Consider the following 10923-nt stretch of genomic DNA (forward strand, 5'->3'; position numbering starts at 1 on the left):
ATAGTTGATGTGATGCCATGCAAGCACTGGAGGACGCAGTGTACTAGTATTATCTTGGGCGGGGACAAATCTAGGATCTAAGAAAGTGAAGCTCATGCTAGTCTGCCCTTGAGTCCCTATAGCATGGCCTTGTGGAGGGCTAGAGGATGTGGGTTGTTGGTCCATGGTATAACCGAGTGATATTACAAAAGTAGGATCCGCTAGGCTCACAGGAAGTAGGATCCGCTAGGCTCATAGAAGTGTTACCATTTCACTCATTGTGAGCATTCTTGCTTTGGACGTCCCAACTTGCGCCATGGGTCTTTGGATCATTTCATGTTCACTGACCTCCTCATCTGTTGTGGCCCCGGATACGAATTGGACAATTCCTTCCCAACTAACACCATACGCTTAGCCTATGGCAAAATCCACAAGAGTCTCTATTGGATGCATCATACTCCCCATCATTTGTGAGAAGACGTTGATCCACGATTTGTAAGCCTAGCACTTTTCCAGAGGTAGATGTAATGTTATTGCTTGCATCAAGACCATTAGGCACTACTTGCGTAGTCCTAGCATGGGACTCACTTTGGGTGTATTTGGCTATTTGGGCTACTAATCGTTGTTGTGTGCCAATTGAAAGGTCTCTTATTTCTTTTCTCTAGAAACTTGGATCAATGTCTCTACTATGTACACTTCTTCTAATGTCCTCCCATCAGGCATAAGCACTTGTGCAGGTTCAATGGTGGCCACAGTTGTGCAGCAGCAAGTCCAACAGGAATTGTATGGACACAGATATCAACACAAATGCTCCCTTCTTGCAACGATGAGAGTAGACTATGTGTCTCTCTAGAGTTAACCTCAACTCCTTCATCATATGGTCTGTAGGTCATAAGGTTTGGTTCACAGAGGTGACAATTGTTGAGGCCAAACCTCTGAGGCAGCTAGCTACGCAATCAAAAAGACTGGTTTGGCTAGTAAGACCTGGTTAGGGTTCTCACTTCTTCGGGTTGGGAATCCTTCCATTGAGTTGAAATCTGAGACAATGTATCGCTGGTCCCTAGTACAAGTCCTTATATAATGCTAAACTAGGTTCCGACGGAAGGTCCTGACACCAGTGTACGCTGGTATGTACCTAGTTCAATAGATGCATTATTGTCTATATCGGTCTCTAATACACGCCCAAATCATAGATGCATATAATTATAGGGTCCCGAAAGGTCCTACACATGCCCCGAACAAGTGTGGAAATTTTTGAATTTTTTTCCCAAATTTTTTTTGGATTGGCCAAAGTTTTTTCGAAACGCGTCTTTTGTGTTTCTTAACCCATCTGGCACTAGAAATAGTGTATTTGTTTCGGGTTAGTTAAGTGCTGCAGGCGCTGGGCTCCCATAGTTAAAGCTCCTTAACTATGTAAAATTGTGATTTTTTTGGGTGTCACACAAGTTGTGTGAATGTGATTGCAAACAGCCTAAAACATATATTAGGCAAGTTTGTGTGAGCACTTTTTGAATTATTTCTATACTCTTTCCCCCCAACCTTTTACCTTTTCCCTTTTACCTTTTCACTTTTCACTTTTTATTTTTCACTTTTTGTTTTTTACTTTTTGCTTTTTGCTTTTTACATTTCTCTTTTTTTGTTTACGATTTACGGTTTCACTTTTTGATTTCACTGATTCACCAAAAAGGGGTTTTCCTAGAAACTTTAACTTGGGGCGTGTACGCATTAAATGATCCAGCCCACAAAATAGACTTTTGGAAATTTCTGGCTAGTAGCCTAAAAGCTTGCACGTATTAAATGCGGCCTTCCAATCAACATGTCCCAAATTAGGGAGAGGATTAAGTATAATTAACTTGCATTAGTTACACTAATGCAAAAATGTAGAAAACACAGAAATTTCTGTGTTTACCAAATCGTCCCCTAATTTCTATTATTATTCCAATTTCTCCGCATAAGGAGTCAAAATTGGGATACACCCTATGCTAGGAAACCGATTTTATGGTACAATTCATCTAATTATTTCAATTTAATGCTCTATTTGAATGTTTTTTATTTAAAAATTTTAAAAAAATGCAAAAACCAAAAAATGCAAAAATCCCAAATTGGACTTACAAATGAAATGTGGAAGAAGAATTAATCTAAATGCACTAATTACGGTGCTCACAGGAAAAAAAATTGAAATTGAACAATATACAGGAATTGAATAATATGTAGAAATTGAAGAAATCAACAAGAATGCAAACAATGCCACACAATGGACACATTTCTAGCTATTCATTTCTACCCTTCTTATAAAAATAGAAAACATAATTATTTTATACACATACACGCATTCAAAATGCATTGTGGCTATGTGCTAGGGCTAATCCCCGGCAACGGTGCCATTTATGGGAAGCCCTTGCACCATAGAAAGAGTGTAGGAACTAGCTAGCCAATGTTATGGGGCTTTGCCTCACAGCACTCGAGAGCATAAAACAACTCAAACCGAGAGGTTAATCTACCATAACCTAGCCCACAATTGTATACACAAGATGTGTCACTCACCTCAATGATTTCTTATGCTTGTATTCTCGTAGGAGATGATGATGCTGCATAGCCACACTCCAAGCTCCACTCCAACGCCGTTGCCTCACTCCGATGGAAGATTCACCCTCCTCTCTCACTCAATCTCACACACACTCACTCTCTCACACACATGTAAGAAAGCACCCAAGAGCTCAAACAAGCAAGAGGCAAAGTAAGAAAGAAATAGCATAGGAGAGTAGAGAAGAAGAGCACTCTATTGAATTAGCATAAAAGAATGAATGGTGAGAATACACAATGACCCTTATCTTGGCCCCTAGCCTTCACACCTTGGGTGGACATGCTTAAAAAATAGGTCCATGTCTATCCACGACCACCTAGGCTTATGCAGACACTTAATCTAAGAATACAATCTCCATTATTAATCTTGTATCATGTCTTTCATAGACAAGTGGTGATCGCACATGTAAAATATACAATGACACTGCCAATGAGGGTTAACAAAGCCCATGCAATAATTGTTGGAGGCCACTTTGCTACGAAAATCACATCACATAAGATTATGCAAGTAAATATGTGTTGGCCCATTCTTTTTAGTGTGATGCAGTTGAATTCGTCAAGAGGTGCAACCTATGCCAACGATTTTTGGTGACCCAAAATAAGGACCACATGCCCCTCACCTTTATTATGTCCTTACAAACCGTTTGCAAATCAAAACTAAACCGCCCCTATGCTTGTTTCTCTTTCCTCTGAGGTTATTTTTAGCAAACCTCAAACCATGGCAAAATACAAGATGAAATCCACCAATAAAACAACCACAAGTCCAATTCTCTCAATGGTGGCTACCAAAAAGGCTTTTGGAAGCCCAAAAATGCCCCCCAAACATAGAAATTTGGGTGTGGAAATCTACAACGCTAGGCTAAAGTTATCCAAAAAGATAGACAAAAGAACACAAAACCCAAAAAACACACAAACAAACAATTAAAAAAATCACTGTTACAAAATGTGCAATTCATATGTGGGCTAAGTCCACACTAAAACGTAATTGTTACAAAAATTCCGGTGTCCCAAAGAACTATTCAAAGCCCAAGGATACTCCTAGGGTAATAAATCTATTTGGATTTCAAAACCCAAGCCTTTCACATAGACTCTCTATGACATAGCCATGGCCCTACATGTTGGCTATCTCAATATCATTATACAAGGATCATAAATGTCTAAATGTTTGCAAAATTAATAAATGTTCACAAAACATCCAAAAAAAAGGTACCTCCCAAAACTACAACTACAAAAGTAACATATAAGGAACTTTGTAGGTAAGGATCTCATTGCATCTTGTCAAGCTCATGATAGCATTGCAAAATCATCAAACAATATGCATATTGTTAGTTCTGTTCAAGACAATCACTATTTACTTTGCTTTATAGATGGTTATGAATTCAACGTGCCCTCGCAGAATCCTAAAGGAGACTCTTTGAATACACATAGAAAGACCATCCTGGTGAATGATGGGCTTGATGGATGTTGAATCATCTCCGACAAAATGATCCTAGATGGCATTATGCACAACTTGGAATATTTCTCTCCTGAGTTCTTCTCAATGATTTGATGACCTTTTTGGAAGGCCAAATTGAATGAGATGGGTCTACGGAGCATGGCAAGAATATTTTGTAGAGACCGACTTCCATGAGGAGCTCACTGTGTAGTTTGTCCACCAAGTGTCGGAGGCCACTCGTTTCTCCATGCTTCAGTTGGGGGACCACACTTACCACATCTACCTCACCAAATCATTAATCTCTCGGCACTAGATCCACTCCCAAAACCTTAGGCTTATTACTTCTTTGACACCTTCCAATCTATAACTAATGGTGGTATAGGAATAAAAAGAATGGAAGACTATACGAGGACATTATAGATGACATGCTATGCATAGTTATGGAGACATCTTACTCCTCATCCAAGTGAGAGACTGTGAGAGGCAAAACCAGATCCCCAAAAAATCTTTTTTGGGTCATTCTAAATAAAAAATTATATGATTAGTCTGCTATCATTAGCAAGGATATCGAATCATATACGAAGAACCATGTTATTTATAACCCATACATCCTCAACAACTTGTTCATCACCTCACAAAGAATAACTCTCCTTGATGTGGCTTATCAATAGAACATGGATCTAGTCTTGGTGTTGGATAAACTGTCCTTGGTAGCCTTGACACCACCTACTACTGTCAACCTAACTCCCCCCTCTTCACTAAGACCATCAACACCTCCAACAATAATTTCCACACCACTCTCCTCCTAAACCAAACCTACCACTACTATGCCCACTTCTACACCACCCTCTTTCACCATTTTATCTCCCACCATGGTGGATCTCACCATTCAGGCACTCATCCAAAAGAGGAGGTGGGGCCAACATTTAGCTTTATAGAAAAGGGTGGAAGCATGTTAACATGCTACACTTTTTTGTGTCCGGGGACAGGTGCTAGTTAGCATGACTTTTTATAATGATTTTTGGATCCAAAGATGACCCATAATGCAAAATTTCCTCATAAGCTACCAATTGATTAAGGAAAGAGATAGGTGCAAAAAAACATGTGACAAACTAGAACAAGAGAACAAGGAGGCTGGCCGAAAGAAATAAGAGAAAAAATACAAAAAGGTAGATGGGAGATCTAGTAATATGATGATGATCTCAGCTTTGTGACTATAGCTTTGTGACTATTTCTCATCATCCAAGAGAAGGCTGATCTCCAAAACATAGTTTCTTTCCACCAATCTCGAAAGATTAACCAAAGTGTTGACTTGGCATGCTCACCCTACCTTTGTTTGGGTGTCCCCTGCACAATGATAAAGTATTGGAAAACCCATGAGATTTAGTAGTAAATCTTGACCTCCACCCCCCATAGTGCTGAATTTTTGAGCGTGGACTCTACTTCTTTTGAAGTCAGAGATATATTCTCAGATGATGAAGAAATGCATGAGCTCATAGTGCTAGATGCATTAAAGGAAGCAATGGATTTCCCTCAACGTACCTTGCAAAACAATTTAGCATCAAGACTCTCACAAGCACAAGCAACATCCATTATCTTGACTTTGGTTGTTTGCCCACTGTATGCACCACTAGGACTTTTGAAGCCTCAAGTTGTTGCATCATCACTTTGCATCTACTACACCTAGAGCAAGGCTTAGTCTCCAAGGGACAGTTCGCTGAAGAACATATTAACTATCCACAAGTCATAAAAGAAGAGAGAGAGCATATTGGAAAATCTATCTCTTTATAGACAACCCAAGAATGCCCAAAGGAGTGGGACATGACAGAGTCACAAAACAAGTTAAACCAATTGACTTATCCTCATTAAACTTGGCTTTTAGGGTTTCACATGGTCGTGGATAAGGATGCAAAGGATCTCTAACACAAGTTACAAGATAAGAAATATTACCAAGGTGGGGATGATTGAAATAATGATACTTGGGAGGACAGTTAGGATGTTATTGCACCCTCCTTACTAGTCGTGCAAGATTCCCTGCTTGCAGAAGCACAGGCTAAACCCTTGAGCCACAAAAACCTATGCAGAAGGTACAAAACATTACTTCATTACAAAAACAATGATAATATCTATAAGCCTCATTATAAGCCTCACTATAAACCTTACAACATTACTGCAAGGGATATAAAACCACAAGGGATTTTGCTAAACCTGATATTTTCCTCTATAATTTTGGCTTCTCCTTAAACAAATGTTACTTAAATCATTTAAATATACCATTTGGGGTTGTAAAGGGTCTTCTAAGGAACCTATAAGAATTTCCACCTCAAAAATTTCAAGTGAAAAGGAAAGAAATCAATCAAGTAAAAATCCAAAGAAGATTGTGAGGTTTAAATCCATACAATATTATAGTCATATAATGAGGGAACATTGTAAAGCTTTTTTTCAAGTAAGCCAAAATTATAGAGGAAAATATCGGGTCTAGCAAAATCTCTTGTGGTTTTACAAGCTTTGCAATGTTCCCTCGCCATCATATGACTATACTATTGCAATGTTCCCTAGACCCACAGTCAAGGTTTGGTCAAAGCATGGGGGAATGCTAGAAAAACAGTCCCCCCGGGGCTGCACTATTGAGGCCATGATGGAGGCTTGCTTATTTGCTGGGGTATCAGATCTAGTGGGAATAATCTTGTTTCTTGTGTGAGGATGAAAGATGGGAATTTTTATGTAAAATCTTAAATGAGGTTAAAAAAGAGTAGATAGTAGAGTTTCTGGGTTTGGTGTATGTTAGATTTGGAATAGTTAATATAAATAAATATTATTGGTCCCCCAAAAAAAAAACCTCGCAATCTTCTTTAGATTTTCACTTGGATTAATTTCTCCCCTTTTCACTTGAAATTGTTGAGGTGAAAATTTTTATAGGTTCCTTAGAACACCCTTTACAACCCCAAATGGTATATTTAAACGATTTATGTAACATTTGTTTAAGGAGAAGCCCCTTTTTTAATTAGTTATATGAATTTTATAGTTTTAAAGTAATAAAATTCCTCACTCTTTGACCAACCTTGAAAGTAATAAAAATACCCATTGAAAGTAATAAAATTCCTCACTCTTTGACCAACCTTGAAAGTAATAAAAATACCCATTGAAAGTAATAAAAATACCAATCTTTAGACCAAACTTGTGGACTTTTAAAAAATCTAAATAAAAAATCCCAAAAGGGTAGGGGGGACAACATGTTGGCCAAAGAACTCCCTCTAAGATACTCAAATTCTATTGAGGATAGGTGTTTGTTGTATAGATGAAATTCTCTTCTTATACCTTGTGACATGCCCAAGTTTTCACTCCTTTCGAATATGAAATTATTGTCCCCCACTCAAAAATTTGAAGCTTTAAAAAACATCTTCCTAATTGTGTAAAAGAAGAAATGTGCTTCTAAGTCCTTAGTTTAGGTGCCCTTATGTTGGCCCACTAAACCTCTATGTGTGCAACTTTTATGTAAGTCTACTAATACACAAACATCTTTTAAAGAGCTCACGTGCTATTTTGCATAATCCTAGGTGACACCCAAAGCTTGCAAGCTACAAATCTCTTAACATTATGTCATGCATTGCATAGGTGCTATTTTGCACAATCCTAGGTGACACCTCGAGCTTGCAAGCTACCAATCTCTTATCATTATGTCATGCGCATTGCCTAGATCAGTGAACTTAGAAAACATTGAACTTGCAAAACGCAAGCTCTAAAAAGTGTCGTGGTACAAAGTTCAAGCTTGTTTTTAGAGGTGATAGTTTAGATGTTATGATCAAAGAGAAGTAACGATGTAAAGTGAAATGTGCTATGACTACTTAAGCACAAATACAACAAGTAACAAATTAAATTAAAGATACCCATTAGTAATTTCCCATCACCAAACATGAGACAAACACACAATAATAGGGCTTAAGCACAACTAAAACAAGTAACAAATTAAGGATGCCCATTAGTAATTTCGCATCACCAAACATGAGACAAACATTAGGATAATATTATAGTGAGTCATTGACTCCCATCACGAGGGCGACTAATGAGACATATAGCCCAACGTTAGGGACTAGTAAGAGAAGAGAGAGTAGAACTTAAGAGAGAGCCTTTATATCTCTCATGGATGACGAAACTAGTTTGTGATAGCCAGTAGCCTTCTAGATGCTTTTGGGGTAGGGGACTTGGGGGCCTTGATAATGAGGACTCCGTTGTCAACGGTGGCGGTCATCTCCTTGGGCTTCACGTCATCGGGAAGAGGGATCTGTCGGATAAAGAAAGTATGAACGTTCTTCTTTGAGCCGTCTTGCCGGGTAACGCCGCCGCTGATGGTGAGGACGCGGTAGTTTTTGACCTCAACTGTGATGTCTTCTTTGTTGAAACCTAGGCGATAACACCATTATTATTAACAGACAAGGTTAATACATCATATACTTAATTATATGCTAAGCGGTAAAGTTATAATTATATTATTATTCACAATTCGCTTCTTCGACCCCAGCAGCCGAGAGAGAGAGAGAGGGGTGTTTCCAAACCACCTTAAGTAAGGCATCTGCTAAGAATGTATTAGCGAGAAACCACCTTGCTAAGTATAGCGCATATAACTATCTGGCTAAGCGATTAGTTAGTTAGTCATGCTGCAGCCACCTTAAGTGGGTTTGCTAAGTGGTGTAGTGCATATAATTATTGGCTAAGTGACTAATTATATGATGCTATAAGTGTATAATAATAATACTGTCATCATATTATAGCGCTCACCCGGGAGTTCAGCTTGAAGAACTCTGGCCTCCGGTGTCTCCTTCCAATCCGAGATGGGCTCGTCTTCTTCATGAAAGAGCCCACTATAGTCTTCAATGTCATCCAACAACACAAAAGGCACTTGGATAAGTGCGTATCCTGAGAGCGCCATGATGCTTCCCTTGGACCCAAAAGGTTACTAGCTAGCGCGACGTTGTCTTATTATTTCTCTCTCACTAAGGTGGCCACATTTATAAGAGGTCTCCCCACTTCATCGTGGCTTCTTTGTGCCTCTTTTATGTTGATATGGAAGTGGGCATCGAATCGCATTCCCCATGCGAGGGCACAACACATTATCTTTATTTATACCTTGTCATTCTCCCATAGCGACAATTACACATTATTCTATGGGCTTTTCCACTCCATATTCCTTATGGAGGGGGCCCTCACCCTGGTTCTCGAGGTTTTTTGACTAATTTGACGCAGCTGGGATGTTGGCAAGATGGATATCTCTCTCTCTCTCTCTCTCTCTCTCTCTCTCTCTCTCTCTCTCACACACACACACACACACACACACACACACACCTTTTTTTGTTTTTGTGGTCTTTGGACTAATTTGCTAGGATGTTGGCATGATCTCTCTCTCTCTCTCTCTCTCTCTCTCTCTCTCACACACACACACACACACACACACACACACACACACACATACACACCTTTTTTGTTTTTGTGGCTTTTGGACTAATTTGTTGAGATGTTCACACACACACACACACACATAGCCTTGTTTTGGTTTTCATTCTACATATAATCCATTAAATTAAATCAAATAAATAGAAGCAATGGTTTGAAAAACAACAAAATAAACACTAATATTGAATCTTACCAATTCAAAACTTAAAAAGTCCATTTGTTATTATAATTTCCAAAGATGGTTTCATATACATGATTGTAGGATTGTTATTATGGAAATCGATGAAATACGATGCTTGTTAGGTATGAATTTGCAATTGACCTTGGATGGAAAAGAGGAGAGTTTGATAATGTTGAGAGAGAGAGAGAGAGAGAGAGAGAGAGAGAGAGAGAGAGAGAGATCTTGTTACGTATGAATTTGCAATTGACATTGGATGGAAAATATGAGAGTTTGATAATGTTGAGAGAGAGAGAGAGAGAGAGAGAGAGAGAGAGAGAGAGAGATTGCCAATATACCATTACAATTATTCTACTCAAGTTTATTTTTTGTATTGTGAAAACTATTCTATTTAGTTTTTATGTCATCAATTATTTAATCTTGGGGAAGAATAAATAATTCGATGATGTAAAAAGTAAATAGGATATTGTAATGATATCAAAAATAAACTTGAGTAATAATAATAAATGGTATATTGGCAAGATTTCTCTCTCTCTCTCTCTCTCTCTCTCTATATATATATATATATATATATATATATATATATATATATATATTCATTTCTACCTTGAAGGAGATAAGTTGAGGTCCTTCTGGTACAAATATACCTATCTCAATTAGGTGCCCTTTTTAGGATGCCCTTACCATTAAATAAAGTTTGTATCATTCCTAAAATTTTAAATAAATATGTGGAAAGGACTTCAACCATTGTGTTCCACTTAATTCATTAAAAAGTTGAAGTTGTTACATGATAATGATTGACCCAAAAAAGAGGAAGAAGTTATGTGACATTTGAGCATGTTATATTCAAGCATGTTATATTCAAGCATGATGAGAATGTGAAATGCAATAAGAGCCTGTAGTGCTGCTTTACTCATAAGCCATTACTATCTAAATCAAGAAATTCATCCTCACCAATGCAACTTGTTGCTTTATTGTGTCACATGAGTGGCATTTTTCACTATTGGATACCCTTTTTTAATCTTTCTACAAGTGAAACATCTCCCTTTTTTACAAGTGGAACCTCTCCTTTTTTTCTTTCATTTTCTAAACCCTTCCACTAATTCTCTCTTTGATTCACACTCTTTACTTCCATCCTATAGACTTACTCTCAATCCATTTACTCCTCTTAAGTCAGCTCTTTCATCGTTTTTAGCATCCTTTCTATATTGTTTTTATCCAACTGGGTGTCAAATGGATAGCTAAAGTGTAGATCATCCATAACCATGGAAAAAATGTGTGACCACCTAGATTGAAAAGG

At 38.0% G+C, this 10923-nt stretch overlaps 1 protein-coding gene across 1 annotated transcript; it reads right to left on the reverse strand.

The window, feature by feature from the left end:
- Window positions 1-7956: 7956 nt before the first annotated feature.
- On the reverse strand, window positions 7957-9084 carry LOC147640925 (18.1 kDa class I heat shock protein-like). Its single transcript, XM_086816632.1, has 2 exons — window positions 8774-9084; window positions 7957-8398 (listed from the first exon to the last, which is right to left on the reverse strand). The coding sequence occupies exons 1-2, from the start codon at window positions 8922-8924 to the stop codon at window positions 8151-8153; spliced, it is 399 nt and encodes a 132-aa protein (XP_086672758.1). The 5' UTR covers window positions 8925-9084; the 3' UTR covers window positions 7957-8150.
- Between the last annotated feature and the right edge of the window lie 1839 nt (window positions 9085-10923).

This window comes from Cibotium barometz, chromosome 2, assembly GCF_041138505.1.
Source record: "Cibotium barometz isolate CiBa-2024 chromosome 2, ASM4113850v1, whole genome shotgun sequence".
Lineage (NCBI taxonomy): Eukaryota > Viridiplantae > Streptophyta > Polypodiopsida > Cyatheales > Cibotiaceae > Cibotium > Cibotium barometz.

Coding starts and splice junctions, on each gene's coding strand:
- LOC147640925 (XM_086816632.1), bottom strand. CDS start 8,924: ATGGCGCTCTCAGGATACGCACTTATCCAAGTGCCTTTTGTGTTGTTG. Junction 8,399..8,773: donor TCTTCAAGCTGAACTCCCGG/GTGAGCGCTATA, acceptor GTTATCGCCTAG/GTTTCAACAAAGAAGACATC.